Genomic DNA, 16,714 nt, shown 5'->3' on the forward strand with positions numbered 1-16,714 from the left:
ATAAATTAAGTAGAAATGAAAAAATGACTTGTTATTTGAGGAAGGTGCAAAAACCATATGTATAACATGGGAGTAAAGTGCCTTTTCCTCCCTTGAATGATTACTGCCCTCCGCTACGCGTCGGGCAGTAAACTTCATTCTCGGGAGGAAAAGTAGCGCTTTCCTCCCTTGTTATACAAATAGCTATTACATGTAGGCCCTATTCCCTATATTACATATTGCCCTACTTGCGCTGGGCAATTTTCTTTGTGACACGGTGACAGGAAAATACAGCGTGTGTTATATGTTCGTTCATGGGTATTCTTTCATTTTTTCGACTGTATATAAATAATAATATACATTAATCAATAAAATTTAAATATTTCTTACGAAATAATAGTAAAATTCAACGATTTATGGAAAAATATTGAAAAAAAAACATAGCATTTAAAAGCCACTTGAATACGTTTTTAAAAGAATACCGCCGAAGACTGTCAAGTTCCGCGAAGTGTAAAGGTAAAATAAAAAATATCTTTAAAAAAGTAAAAAAGTTTTATTACTGAAATTACTTAATTTTTTCTACAATTAATTTATAATCGTAAGGTGTTAGTGTGATGCCGCATTCTCCCCATGTATCGAAGTTTTCGTCTCTTAAGCTAAACGAAAAGTTTTGGAGTATTGTAGAGGTAAATAAAAACAAAAACATTCGTGCCAATTCTTCTCCTACACACATCCGTTTACCTAGAAAAGAGGGATCTTTATAATACAAAAATAAAACCAACATGAATAAAGCAATCAAATTATAGAGGTATCGTTCTAGTAAAATGGTTTCATCTTGATATTAAGTACAAACTATAAAACGTGATTAGAAGTTAATAAAATATATTAGCATGTGTCATATACCCATGATGTTCCCTTATCCAAGACTCGAACGTCTATGTAACCAGTTTTTTCCACACTGTTCTTTGACTCCCTTTTTTGCTCTTCTTGAGAACCAAAGCAGATGCATCCTCCTTTACTGCGCAATTGAAACTGATATTTTATTAATCAATATTACTGACTCGTGTGAGTGCTCAGTTTTTTACTATATATTGCGTCAATAATATTGCTTCAATAATATTGACCATATAAGGTAGCCTTCTTCTTCTTTTGGTGCCTATTCATTTCGAATATTGGCGATTATTCTGGGTAAAATGTAGCCTTAATGGTCACCAAAATAACAAACAGGAAAGAACTTCAAAACATAAAGACGTTGAAATAGTTGGACCAGATGATATTCCTAGGAAAGTGTGTAGCATTATATTATTACATATTATTATAGCAAATCAGATTATGAGATATTAATTTCGATATAATTCTTGGTAAAATAATTATTAAAGGACTATTTGACCAATAAATAAATAGATAAACTAAATAAAATACTAAGCAAATGGAAATCATAAAATAATCATTACTATTAAAACGAAAATGATTAGTCGTTAAAACTAATGGACCATTGATAGTAGGTACAAGCATTCATATTAAAAGAAATAATAAGTGCGTTCGCAGAGTGGTCAAGGACAAGTCCAGGACAAATATCGCATGCGCACTTTAATTCCAAATTATATTTATTCCCTTAATGTATTATCGTTGATTGATAAATATACCGGTATATTAATAGTTAGTAATTAATTATTAATATAAGTTAATCGTAATTATACATAGCTTGCAATTATTTATATTATTTTAAAGTGCGCATGCGATTTTTGTCGTGGAGTAGTCCCTGACCACTCCGCGAAAGCATTTAATAAGTGTACTTTTTTTATAAAAGCAATAATAATAATTATACCACACTTATAAAAATATTGTTTATTTTAAAACATTATTGAATATCCATGGAATAGTCCTGTCGCCAGGGGGGGGGGGGGGCGACAGGACTATTTACGGCCTCCTTAATTCAGATGGACTTACCAAATTTTTTTTATGTATTTTGACCCGTAGAACATGACAGTTGATCCGGATGTCGATAAGGTTGTTATAAACAAAGAACTTGAGGAATCACATAACAGCGATTTTTCGCAAAACAAAACATGTTTGTGTATTTTTTGGGTCATTCTAAGCAAAAAATGTTTTTTCAAGTTTTTTCGTAGGGTGCATAATTTTCGAGATAAACGCGGTTAAACTTTCAAAAAATTGAAAAAGTACAATTTTTGAACCCGAATAACTTTGGATTAAAAAATAAAATAGCAATTCGCCTTACTGCATTTGAAAGTTCGAGTCAAATTCTATCGGTTTTGATTATTTGCATTGCTAAAAATTAAGTTTTTATTTGTTAAACAAATCCATAAACACATAGTGTTTCCCGTGCCCAATGCATGCGTTTTAATGTACATGGTAATCTACGTAGAAATGGTCTGTATGCGCGCCTACTCGTTAGATTTCAAATGAGAAATGCATTGAAAACATCATTATATCACTATGTGTTTATAGCTTTGTTTAACAATAAAAAACTTAATTTTTAGGCATGAAAGTAATTAAAACCGATAGAATTCGACTTTAACTTTCAAATGCGGTAAGCAGAATTGCCAGTTTATTTTTCAGTCAAAAGTTATTCGGGTTCAAAAATTGCAATTTTTCGATTTTTTGAATGTTCAACCGCGTTTATGTCGAAAACTATGCATCCTACGAAAAAACTTGTAAAAACATTTTTTGCTTAGAATTACCCAAAAAATACAAAAAAATGTTTTGTTTTGCGAAAAATCGCTGTTATGTGATTCCTCAAGTTCTTTGTTTATAACAATCTAATCGACATCCGGATCGACTGTTACCCAAAAAATTCGTGTTCTACGGGTCAAAATACATAAAAAAAACTTAGGTATGTTCATCTGAATTAAGGAGGCCGTTGTACCCCCACTGGCGACAGGACTAGAATGCTATGCTACGGTAACACTTAAAATTGCGAATCATCATTGCCCTCTTGCACAAAAGGTATTTACCAGCAATTTTATTGCTGAAATCGAATCTTATGATTGTATATATTAATAATATAGGAATGCAAAGTCCGCAGATAGTGTGCTACTTTTTTTTATAAATAAAATGGCGCCCGAAAATCATGTTTTTTTCACTTTTTGCTCTATAACTCCAAAGATTTGAACTCTACACCAAAAACACCCAAATAAAAATTCACCGTAATTAAATTCTGCATAGAGACGTGTTTTTCCCGATTTACTTTGACGAAAATTATCCCCGGAAAATGCGGGTCTTTCCAACAAAATCTTTAATTTTCAACTAAAATTTTAGATAAATAATTGTTTATCAATAATTAAATAACTTGGTAATAATAAAATTTAAAATTGGTAATAACTAAAAAAAAAACTGATTTTTGTATATAAAGCACTGTACCTATCTAATGTACTTTACATAAATAAAATTGGACTATTTAAGCGGCCTCAGGAATATTTTAAAATTATAAACAACTTTTTGGCTTATAAACAAATAGAATATCTCGGGAAATATTTAGTGGAGTCAATGAAGGTGGATATGAGTTATTACCTCAGATTTCGTTGAACCTATATTGATTTTCATAAAAATTGGTGAGTGGTTAAAGGATACCTCAAGGAACAAAGGTGACATAGTGCCAACTTGCGCTTTTTGCATTTTAGGGGTGAAATACACCCCTTTTTTAAAAATTATTTTTTAGATTTCTGAAAGTGCCTGTAAGTTTTCACTTCCAATTTCGTTGAACCTTCATCGATTTTCATGAAAATCGGTAAGTAGTTAGAGGATACCTCAAGCAATAAAAGTTATATAGCATCAACTTGCGCTTTTGCATTTTAGGGGTGCAATACACCCCTACTTTTTAAATTGTAAAAAATGCAGATTTCCGCATTATGGCGCAAGTAATCTTTAATTAAGAAAAATAAATATTTGTTTTATATTTATGTGCATGAATTACATTTTTTTAATTTTTCAAACCTTATAGTAACCAAAAATCCGAAAATTAACAAGTCGAAAATCACGAAAACCTTATTCCTCTATATTTCTGAAAGTGTAGTCACTGAATGTTTTCACCCACGATTTCTTTGAACCTTAATCGATTTTCATGAAAATTGTTGATTGGTTAGAGGATACCTCAAAAAACAAAAGTGATATGGCACCAAGTTGCGCTTTCTGCATTTTAGGGGTGAAATCCACCTTTTCTTAATGATAAAAATGCAGATTTCAGCATTCTGGCTCAAGCAATCTCGTTTAATCAAGTAAAATAAATATTTTTTTACATTTATGTGCATGATTTATAATTTTTATTAATTTTTCAAACCCTATAGCAACCAAAAATCAGAAAATTAGCAAATCGACAATCACGAAAAAAATTATTCTTTTATATTTCCAAAAAGGCAGTCACTGAAGGTTTTCACCCCTGATTTCTATGAACCTCCATCAATTTTCATGAAAATTGGTAAGTAGTTAGAGGATACCTCAAGAAACAAAAATGATGTGGTACCAACTTGCACTTTTATCCTGGGGGTGGATGTTACCCCTTCTCATGGGTAAACACTATTTTATTAAAAATAACCCCATAATTAGATAGAGGAGTAAATTCTAAGCAAACTTTCTTTTATCAAGTTTATAAATTTTTTATTTAAATAATATTTCATAATTTAATAAAATATTATTGGTACAGTAAAACCTGCCAATAACGGCCACTAAAATAGAAAACAATTGGCCGTTATAGAAATGTGGCCGCTAATGCTAGGTTTCCTTTTCCACAAATACATAAAATATAATTGAAAATTTATTTATTTTAGTAATTAAAGCAAATCTAATTAAATATAATTCTACAAACAAACGGAACATACTAAAACTAAATTCAATTTACTACAATATAAAACAATATCTATACGAAAAAACAACTACAAGAAAAACAGAATTTTTGTTTGTTTTACATTTTTTTAGATAAACGAAACATACTAAAACTAATTTAATATAGGTAATACATAATATAAAACAACATACTAGAGCTACTACGAAAAATACGCTTATCACTAAAGTATCGTCGTGCTTTCATGCGATATTCAACAAAACCAACTTGGTACGGCCTTTAATTAGATATCGCAAATCACTTTGGCTGATTTTGTCTGCATATATATTATGTTTGAAGAATCCCTTTTTTTTGTGCGACTGGATATAGGACATTTCTCAAGTATGAATTCACATTCATGGTATATCTTTGCTATACAGGGATAATAATCTGTACAATGTTATGGTACAGGCTACGTTAAATATGAAGTAAATGTGGAAGATATACACTGGTTATTCATTTCAATTTAATTTGATTGTTTTTTAATCGTTTACAATATTTAAAATAATTAAAGACATAAAGTTAGGGATTTCAAAAATAAATTCAGTTCTCACTGGCAGGGTGGGAAATAATAAAGTGCCATACAATAGCATTTCATTATAATGCTCATTACAGGCATTACAGGCTGCTCCGTTTGAGAAGACTCATACTCTCAAACTTTGAGAAAACACTCATTCAGTTTCGACCAACCCTGTATTAGCTAAAATTAAACGTTTTGCTAGATTAATAATTTTTAACAATAATAGACTATATTAAAAATCACTTGAACCTAAATTGATTTTCTGATGTCAAATCACTACAATTATACAGGGGGTGAATATTGCTATGAAATTTGAAAAAAAAAACGTAATTATCTTTTAAACTACTTCGTATAACATCACAAAACCTGATATTTTAAGAAATAAAACATAGAGGAGAATCCAAAAATGTAAAAATATACAGGGTGTTCCATTAAACAAAAGATAATTTTGTTTCACCCTGTCAATATGGGTGGCCCTGTATATTTGGAAATGTATTTAAATTCTGATATTATCTATGCCCCAATCTCACCTAAATAAACTTTTTTCGTATCTCCTACAACAAACGACTAATTGGACTTCCCACAACCTGTATACATACAAAATCTCCGCTATAAAATTTTTTCAAAGAAAATGTTATTGGTTTTTTTAAAATAACTCAGTTAATTTTTGAAATATGAGATTTATCCAAAAACCATTACAGAGCTAAGTAAAAGGTCAATAACACTGTATTAAACATAATTTTCTAAACTTGATTTTTGATTGGAATTTTTCTATTTTTGGTAATTTTCACTCGTAATATCGATAGTTTTTATTATAATAATATATGTTATGAGTATTTTAAAGATATGAAAATTGGTGTGGAGAAAGAGCACCGAAATAAAAAGGTGAAGTTTCAAAACTTATGATCCTATTGTTTATATCTTTGCCGTAAATGCCGGTCAATTTTGACCAGTTGTATCTCAGGAACCACTCATCACAATTAAAAGTTTTTTATTTTAAAAGAAGCGTCCTGCCGCTTTTTTTGCAGCACCGTTTTCATGATATAATTTAATTTAATATTTCGCAAAATATTCTATTTGTTTATAAGCCAAAAAATTGTTTATAATTATAAAATATTCCTTAGGCCGCCTAAATAGTCCAATTTCAATTCGGTAAAGTGCATTAGATAGGTACAGTGTCTTTTTATACAAAAATCATAGTTATTCTTATGTATCATAATTATTGTGGTTATTATAGTGACCGAAAATTTTAATTAACAATTTAATTGTTGCTAAACTGTTCATTCAATTTCAATCGACTTCTGGAATTATAATCTATATGAAAAGAACTTCTATATTACCAAGTTATTTATTATTGATGAACAATTACTTATCTAAAATTTTAGTTGAAAATTAAAGATTTTGTTGGAAACCCCGCATTTTCCGGGGAAAATTTTCGTCGAAGTAAATCGGGAAAAACACGACTCTATGCAGAATTTAATTACGGTGAATTTTTATTTGGGTGTTTTTGGTGTAAAGTTAAAATCTTTGGAGTTATAGAGCAAAAATTGAAAAAAACTCGATTTTCGGGCGCCATTTTGTTTATAAAAAAAATAGCACACTATCTGCGGACTTTGCATACCTATATTATTAATATATACAATCATAAGATTCGATTCCAGCAATAAAATTGCTGGTAAATAACTTTTCCCCAAAACGGTATATTTTCCGATAATCTGCCCAGACTACTTGTATCTGTTTGTGAAACAGTTTACGTTTCAGGTGCATATGACAAAACCTTTTCGTGATCCAACTGAATCTCTCGTATCTGCAACCCTTAACGATAACAGAGCCTTGGGTTTACATCTGCTACCTCTAAAAAAGTTTTATGGCAAATGTCGAATTTTGATCTAAATAAGTAAATTAAAAACCTATTAGAGACATTAATACCCCAAAAAGATTTTATAAGCAATAAAAAATAAAACTCACAATATAGTTTCTGAAGCACTCCATGTTTGGTGCCAACAAACAATGGCCTTGAAAATTTTGTACCATTTGAATGAAATATTTCTAACTATACGAGCGCCCAAGCTGACAACGTTAGGGAATTTTTCAATAATGTTATGTGAGTTTGCCAGTATATGGCCACAATTTTAAAATTGTGCACGGAGGCCCAGCCACAATCAAAGCCATGGGTCCGTGTGAACGTGCCATTCAATATATTGAGAATATTATTATGATAACGCCTTGGATAAAACAAAGCGATTTAATGACATAGTCAGAGGGGTTAAGATATGTCCAATTCATGAAAATCCACGCCCACCATTGAGAGATAAATCAATCGTCATACAAGGCATGATCAATTTGGAATAGAACCCAGAGTAAGACTTCGGACTTTCTCTTTGCAGCAAGAAATCAAAAATGAAATTCAAGATGAAGATGAATTTCGAAAGGTAATAGAGGATAATTGCAATGTTAAGCTAAGAATAGATAGTAATAATAACATTAAATAAGTTAGCAACGAAGAAAAGTTTCTTTATCTGAGAATGAAAAAGGTTTTGTCAAAAAACTGTTCCACAAACAGATGCAACTGCTAGAAGGCAAGGATGCTCCTTAATTCATAATGTCACCAAAGTACTCCATTGGCAAATAAATAACACTTTTTATATTTAACGTGTATTAATTATTGCTTTTATAAAAAACATTTATTATTTCTTCTAATATGATTGTTTGTGTTTGGTCTAGGCCAAACTAGTTTATTCCAGCGGGTTTAGGACAAACTAGTTAGGCCAGACTAGTTTGTCCTGAAATCGGGTTTGATCGGTAACATATACAGGGTGTCCAGAAACTCTACCGACAAACGAAGACAGGAGATTCCTCATATAATTTTAAGACATTTTAATCCAATTCACCTAGTCCGAAAATGCTTCATAAGGGAGCTAGAATTCTTTGAAGATGGCGTCTTGTAATTACTTTTTCTTAAATACCTCCAGAACGCTTCTATTTAGAAAAACAAAAATTGGTGCGCATATCTATCTTCCAGAGATAAATCGATTTCATCCATTGTGAATTTCTAGTACCGGTCATAGGCGTCCGTTTTGGGTAGGGCAACGGTTATTTTATCGCATAACTTTGTTGTTTTTAACTTTCAAGCATTTTTGATACTGGATTATTATATTGTGAGATATTCTAGTACTAAAAGGTACTCTTGATTTAAGTCGGTAGGACAGACCGTTTTCTAGAAAAATCGATTTGAAAATTTTTCGTTTTTTGAATTTGAAAAAAATTTTTCGTTTTTGAAGAGTAATTTGTAGTACTAGAATATCTCATAATTTAATGATCTAAAGTCAAAAATTCTTAAAAATTAAAGACAAAAAAGTTATGCGATAAAATAACCCTTGACCTACCCAAAACCGACGCATATGACCGGTACTAGAAATTCACAATTAATGAAATCAATTCATCTCTGGAATATAAATAAACGTACCAGTTTTAGTTTTTCTTAATTGTTTTTTTTTTGAATTTTTCTTGGAAATTCAAAAAACGAAAAATTTTCAAATCAATTTTTCTAGAAAACGGTGTGTTCTAACGACTTAAAGCAAGAGTACCTTTTAGTACTAGCATACCTCCTAATTTAATAATCCATTGTCAAAAATGCTTAAAAGTTAAAGACATAAAAGTTATGCGATAAAATAACCGTTGACCTACCCAAAACGGACGCCTATGACCGGTACTAGAAGTTCACAATAAATGTAGTCGATTTATCTATGGAAGATAAATATGCGTACCCATTTTAATTTTTCTAAATAAAAGCGTTCTGGAGTTATTTAAGAAAAACTAATTACAAGACGCCATCTTCAAAGAGCTCTAGCTCCCTTAGGAAGCATTTTCGGACTAGAAGAATTGGGTTAAAATGTCTTAAATTTATCTGAGGAATCTCCTTTCTTCATTTGTCGGTAGAGTTTCTGTACACCATGTATGTATATTGATACCATTCATAGAAACAAAGGTAGAACAAATAAATAATATTTTTAGGATTACTTACCTACTTGAAACGGTACAAAATATTCTGACTTTTCAACTTTTCCCTCAGAGTTAATAAACCTTCGTGGATTAAACTCGTTCGGGTTTTCCCAAACCTTCTCGTCCATGTGTAACGCCCACTGTAGCATCACAATCATAGTTCCTTTTGGAATCCTGTAGCCTTCAATTTCCATTTCTTCTACGGAACCATGTGGTATGCCTATCGGGACTACAGGTCTGATTCTCATTGTTTCTAAAACTGATGCTTCAAAGAGTGGTAGCTGATTTATATCTTCCATCGATGCCGGACGTCTTTGAAGGACCTCTTCAAGCTCTTTCCTGACTTCTGTTTGAATAGTTTGATTTTTTGCCATGAATAGAAAATACCACCTGAAATTAATTTTGTAATACGGTGTTAGTCCATTGAAATGTTGCATATTTTAGGCCTTAGCTTGCATTTGTTAGAGGTCGAAATTTTATTTCTTAATGTGTATGGGTGTCAGCATAAGCTTAAGTTCAAGTTTGTGGGGTCGCCACCGCCACCCTTGCCTCCCGGCCGCCATCTTGGAAAAAGGGTTGCAAAGGGATTTCGCGCTGTATCTCGTAAACTAGTAACCTTACAGAAAATTTAATCCTACATAAAATGTAGTAAATTAAATTTTCTACATTTTCATTTATATTACTTTTTATCGTCAAGTAACCAACAAAATAGTTATAAACAAAAATAAGTGAAAATTTTGTAACAAGTTTCCTTTTGGAGGTTACAACTTATTAAAGTTGTTTAATTTTATGAATTTATCCAGGTTTTACAACGCTCCAAACTTTACCAAATTCCCGTATGCTCATAGGAATACAATAAAAACAAAACGTTAGGCTTACTGTTCTATCTATATATTTTTTTATTCATACAATTTATTATGATTATGATCATAACATTCCTATGCTATTATTAACCTATTTTTGACACCTCCCCGCCACCTATGAGGTAGTCTCGTCTGGAGGCGCATTTTTTTGTGTGGTATCCCCAGTAGGCCTAATCTACGGACAGTTTTTAGACAAAATAATATTATTGATTATTGTATATTGAAAAAGGTATATCATATATATTAGTTTTTCATTTTTTTAGACGGTCCAGGCTGCGGGTCAAGATCTGAATCAGTATTCGAGGTGAATTTTTTTGGTATAATGGGAGTTAGCGTTGGCGTCATTGTCGGTGATTCATCTTCTAATTTATTTTCTTCAATTAATGTTAATATTTTCATGATGTTGCTGCAGCTTTCACCACCACACCACAATGGAGGCAGACTGCTGAATATTTGAGGCCTGCTTTTCGGCAACCGCACGCACTTCCAGTTTCCATTGCATCTGCAAAAGATGAATTTAATAAGCTCGGGGGTACTGGAGGCTTGGAAGTTTGGATTTGTATCCAAAATTTTCCATGCTTTTTCCAGCCCCAATCTTCTGGATCACAATGTTTAACTTGACTGAATCTGATGATACACTGGGAGTCTGTGGAAACGGGCTGCATCCTGTGTTGGAGGAAGTGAGAAGAGATTAAATGCATTTTTTGTCACTGTTTCAGCAAATCGTTTGTATCTCAGGGTTTCCAGAGAATCGTCTTTAATATAAAGACCATATAAGAGACGAAAAACGTTCGCCAACAACACTAAGTAAATTTGGCTCGACTTTTTCACTGACAAATAATTTTCCTCAGAGGTTTTTACAAATAAAAAAATCACTAATGATGCACGCTTAAAAAAAGTCAAAATGCTTATTACAAAAATATGAATTTTACCCACAAGACTCTCAATAGTATTATCGATAAAACTCAAAATAATTTTCACAATTTTTAATATCACTGCACGTGGCAAAATATGTAGCACAATAATTTAAGAATAAGTAGAGGGGAACCGACTGCTGTGCCACCTAGGATAAATTATAATAATAACAGTAATAGCAGACATATGTTCAGTCCGGTCCGGAAGAAGAATGACGCAACTGCAAAAAGCAAAATTCTTCAGAAGGACAAATTCAGAGGACAAATTTTGTCCTCAAACAACTACTTGGGCCTTTTCTACATCCGTATTCTTATAAGTTTTGTAGTGGGGAGAAGATAAAGGTCAAAACTAGTTTAATAGTAGGATAGGAATGTTAAGATCATAATAAATTGTATGAATAAAAGAATATATAGATAGAAAAGTAAGTATAACGTTTTGTTTTTATTGAATCGCGCTGTAAAGCCTAGATAACTAAATAAAATTAAACAATGAAATAAAAATGTATACCATTTTTTTTTCAGTTGCAATGCGAAGGCAAAACTGTCTTATTTTTCACTTACAACAGAGAGCGCAAACCAGCACTCTAAATCGACGATTTTCAACTCTATTTGGAGTCATCATCAGAGAGGCGTAGCTTTGCTGCTCTCTGCCCCAAGTGACGAAACTCCGAGAGCTCATCCCCGCATTGCAACTGACGTTTATGGAGTAGGTGCCTAACAACATCTGGCAACTGAAAGTCAAAGGTTTAAAGTTTTCAACCTAATAGAAAAATTAAAAATATTGAAAAATATTAAATATTCCCAAAAGATATTTAATTGAAAACTTTTTCCTGGCCATTTTCCTGGTAACACCTCCATGGCTTCTAAAAATTGCAAGCCAGATGGATGCTGAAGCGAAGAAGACAAGAGAGAATTCAAAAACTTACAATCACGACCCCATCTGCTCAGCTGGTAAATTCCAAGTCTGTTCAGCTGGACCTTTTTTTAAATAAACCATTTTTTATTTTTTGTATAAAAGATTTCTGAATAGAACAACATTTTTGAAAATGGCGTTCCTATTTAGGTTAAGTCCTGAACTGGTATGGACATATAACTAGAGGGAACGAAAATATATTAGTAAAGAAGCTGATATACTTAGATGAAAGTGAGATCGAACGTGTTGAAGAGTAATATAGCTAGGCCGCACGATCTAACTACTATACTAGGCAAACAGAATCAAACGGCAGAGACAACTAGAAGAATCCGAATAACTTAAGCAGCAGTAGGAAGACTCAGTGCTGTATTGAAAAACAAAAAGATGCCAATAAATCTAAAGAAAAGGGTATTCAACAGTTGTATTCTACCAGATATGAGTTTGTAATGAATGAAGATCGTGACACTTACAAAGTTGTCAGCCGATAGTTTAAGAACAATACAGAGGTCCATCGAACGAGCTATATTAGGAGTATCTCTGAGAGAACATATACGAAATGAGGATGTGTCAAGGAGAACAAAGGTGGAAGAAGTAATTGGAAGAATTGCGCAAATAAAATAGAGCTGGGTAGGACACGTGGCATGACAAGACAACGAAAGATGAACGAGAAACATTGTATACTGTTGTAGTAGAGGAAGACCACAAAAATGATGGCTAGACGTCATCAAAGCACAAATAGAATATAATATATAGACCAGTGCAGATAGCTCTAAAATGGACCAAAAAAATAAAAAATTAATAGCAGGATGAGACCAATTCCAAATGAAAGTACACATATTAGATAACATGTGAAACAATTTTCACCAAATCTGGATGAGGGGAACATGGGTTGGGGGAGCATTTTTAGGGGTGAAAACGGTTAATTACGTTTTGCGGCAAAACGGCACATACTATCGAAAAAAGTTAAATCGAAAAGTTGTAGGCAATAAAAAGATCTATAACTTTTGTAAATAAACATTTTTCACATAACCTCAAAATATCCGAGAAAATCGGAAAATTCAATGTTTTTGATTTTATTTTTGTTCTCACTGAAAAAAAAACTTATTTTTTACCAAATATGGTGGAAACTTACCTCTTTCTGTCCCAAACAGGCTGTAATTTTTCTGTATAAAAATATTTTTTAAAACTCTTCTTTTTTATGTCTAAGGGAAAATGTAAGCATTTTTTCAATTGAAAAATCTCCCGAATTTTTTTAGCTTTTTTAAAGAAGTTGGCATTTTTTTTGTTTATTGAAACCTCTATTTTCTGATGGTGTAAAAAAATATATACGTTACTGTGGAAAATTTTGTCACAAAAGGCAAAAATCGGAAATTTATTTTCAACCTCTCACCATTTTCAGATTCTCAGACGTAATATAAGTTGCATAGCGAGCAGGAACCAACGAACCTCTGTTAAAAATTTACTACACTAATGACGTTGTCTGTGATTTTTAATTTTGGGAAAAAATTATGCATTAAAGCACTAAAAATTTAAAAATAAAATATTACTAGCTTTAATTTTAAAAGTTATTTTTAAATTTTTAGTGCTTTAAAAGCGTGTTTTTTATTTTTTTTAAACTATATATTTTTTTTAAAGGTGAGTCTACTTACCTAGAAACTACATTTTTTTTTAAAACTTTTTTCTCATGAACCAAATTAAAAGTCGCAACAACTTTTTTAACGAAAAAGTTTATTTAATACAAAAGAAAGTAATTATTATAATTTTAATGGCCAATTTTTCATCAATTAATTAAATATTTGCTTCTTTGATGGCATTTCTTCATCACATTCGGTAATGCTTACAGATTCTGCAGTTTCCTCTAAATCTTCTATACCATCATGGTCTTCGTCTACATTTTCTTCATTTGGCGTTGGTTTCTCATCCATAATGGCATCATATTCATTAATATAAAAAAATATGGTTTTTCAACATTGGAGCATTTATCAGAAGTACAATTTGAACATAAATTGGTACATTTCAAACCATGCTTTCGGCACCCACATTTTTGACTATTGCATCCAGTCTCACAGCTGCAGCAAATACTTTTTAGTAATATTTCTGGAATTAATTCTGCATTTGTGAATATGGGCACAATGCCACGTTCATGTTGCTTCCAGCCCCAATTTGTTGCCGTCAGTTTGTTACCCATCCAAGATTGAATCTGATGATATGCTCTGTAACAGTGTTGTTCTGCTGCGCCTTCAGTTGGTGGGAGATTAGCTAGTTTAAAAGAAGTTTTTACTCTTGCTAATTGGTATTTGTTAAATCTTAATTGATTCAAACTTATATTTTCATTTCTACATTTATAAATTGATAGAATTAATTGTAAACCATTTTTGGCGATATTTTCTTTACTTGCATCTTTTTTGTAGAAAATATTGGCAAATGTGACAAGATTTTATTGTCTAATAATGCTTTCACTATGTTTTTTGCCATAAATCAAGGTATTTAGTTATTAGAGCATCATCATTTTAATTTTTCTGACAACTTTTATGAATAAAAGCTGATGTAATATTTGCAAATTTTTTGTGTCTACTGTCAAATCTTTTTTTACCAGACTCCACTAAACGTTTCAAAGCATTTTCTTTTATTTTATACAACTGCTTATTATCTGCCTCATTGCAGATTATACAAACAGATTCTTCCATATCCATAGTGATAATCTACAAATACAAAATCATGATTTTACAATTTTCTCTTTGAGTAAAACTAAATTTGCTTGTGCAAAAGAAAGAAATTATTGTTTGTTAATATTGCACTGAAGTACCTATTTCTAATTTATTTTGAATATATTGTATTATTATTAAAAATTTGTTAATTTAAAAACATAAAAAAATTTCAGGTTATTTTAGTCATACTATTTATGAAAGAAAATGATAATATTTCATTGATTAATTGAGAATAAGACACAGGCAGTATTTACCTTTTTATGTAGATTCCACAATTTCCTTTAAAATTAAATAAATTTGTCACTAAATGGGCTGCACCTACTCGCTATGCAACTTACATTACGTCTGAGAATCTGAAAATGGTGAGGGGTTGAAAATAAATTTCCGATTTTTGCCTTTTGTGACAAAATTTTCCACAGTAACGTATATATTTTTTTGCACCGTCAGAAAATAGAGACTTCAATAAATAAAAAAAATGCCAACTTCTTTAAAAAAGCTAAAAAAATTTCGGGAGATTTTTCAATTGAAAAAATGCTTACATTTTCCCTTAAACATAAAAAACAAGAGTTTTAAAAAATATTTTTAAACAAAAAAATTACAGCGTATTTGGGACATAAAGAGATAAGTTTATGCCATATTTGGTAAAAAAAAAAATTTTTTTTCAGTGAGAAAAAAAACAAAATCAAAAACATCGAATTTTCCAATTTTCTCGGATCTTTTGAGGTTATGTGAAAAATGCTTATTTACAAAAGTTGTAGATCTTCTTATAGCCTACAACTTTGCAATTTAACTTTTTTCGATAGGATGTGCCGTTTTGCCGCAAATCGTAATTAACCGTTTTCACCCCTAAAAGCGCTCCCCCAACCCATGTTCCCCTCATCCAGATTTGGTGAAAAATGTTCCACATGTTATCTAATATGTGTACTTTCATTTGGAATTGGTCTCATCCTGCTATTAATTTTTTATTGTTTTTTTGCTATTTACACTGGTCTAATAGAACATAGAAAAGTGGAGAACTCATGGGGAGGCCTTTGTCCAGGAGTAGATGTAAATAGGTTGAAGAAGAAGAAGAAGAAGAAGAAGATATAAGAAGATATAAGTCTGATGACTTATTTCTCTTTGTAAAATATTTTTATTAAGATTTCAAATAAACCATTAAATTGATAAAAAAGTAAAGTTTACCTCAGGCTGGTCAATGTAGTATCCAGCGACGCTCCAAATATATCTGCCAACAAATAAACAAATTGCGTATCGTTATACAACTGTCTAACATTTTCATCGGTTTTCTTTAGCTTCTCTAACACAAAACATTGGATAAAGTTTTGCCCAGTGCTCGTATCTACATTATCTAATGATGTGGTGCCTGCAGTGGTCTGTAATAATTTTATTTGTTGGTCTATCAATTCGTGATAGACCTCGTGAGTTTTGTGTAGATTTGTCTTTATGAAAGATATAATGTTACGGTATTTTGGAAAAAATCTGTAAACCAAAAAATATTAAGTAAATATATTTAAACCAATGGAAAGAAAAAACAGAACATATTGTTACGACAGTTCCGTAGATTGATCCTACAAAGAAAAAGTCCCTTGACGTGACAGAAGAAGTAGTCACGTACGAGAGTGTTCTAGATGTCATGGAATAACCCAGAAATGTCTGGTGACGTCTAAAACCTCAGAAAATCTATATAAACATACGTGTTTGACATTTACAGAATAGTTGTATTCTAGCATTTAAAGTTTATGGTTAACAGTTTGTTAAAGTTGTAAAAGTATTGAATATGCATTGAAGTTTGAATAAAGTTATTTTCAAGAAGTGTAACATTGGTGACAGCGGTGGGTTGTTTAATTATACTGGGTCACCTCTTTCGAAAGTTGTCCCAGTAGCATGCACATCGAGCCTGGACTTGGCTTTATCACTTTGGAGCTTCAAACTTTTACGAGCAAATTCGTAGACTTTTTCCAATTTTTCTCTTAAGTTT

At 31.5% G+C, this 16,714-nt stretch overlaps 1 protein-coding gene across 3 annotated transcripts in view; it reads right to left on the bottom strand.

Annotated features, from left to right (window-relative positions):
- Nucleotides 1–512: 512 nt before the first annotated feature.
- LOC114335897 (cytochrome P450 306a1) overlaps nucleotides 513–16,714 on the bottom strand; it is a 517,964-nt gene continuing 501,762 nt past the window's right edge. For 2 of the 3 annotated variants that reach the window (XM_050649568.1, XM_050649569.1), the window contains 3 exons: nucleotides 15,919–16,215; nucleotides 9,361–9,728; nucleotides 513–720 (listed from right to left, as the gene is read on the bottom strand). In XM_050649568.1, the coding sequence (XP_050505525.1) occupies nucleotides 545–720; nucleotides 9,361–9,728; nucleotides 15,919–16,215 (841 nt within the window). In that variant the 3' untranslated portion in view covers nucleotides 513–544. Of the gene's footprint in view, nucleotides 721–9,360; nucleotides 9,729–10,282; nucleotides 10,704–15,918; nucleotides 16,216–16,714 lie in introns of those variants that run through there. The other variant, XM_050649570.1, reaches the window with a different exon arrangement.

The sequence above is a fragment of the Diabrotica virgifera genome, chromosome 4, assembly GCF_917563875.1.
Source record: "Diabrotica virgifera virgifera chromosome 4, PGI_DIABVI_V3a".
NCBI classification, from domain to species: domain Eukaryota; kingdom Metazoa; phylum Arthropoda; class Insecta; order Coleoptera; family Chrysomelidae; genus Diabrotica; species Diabrotica virgifera.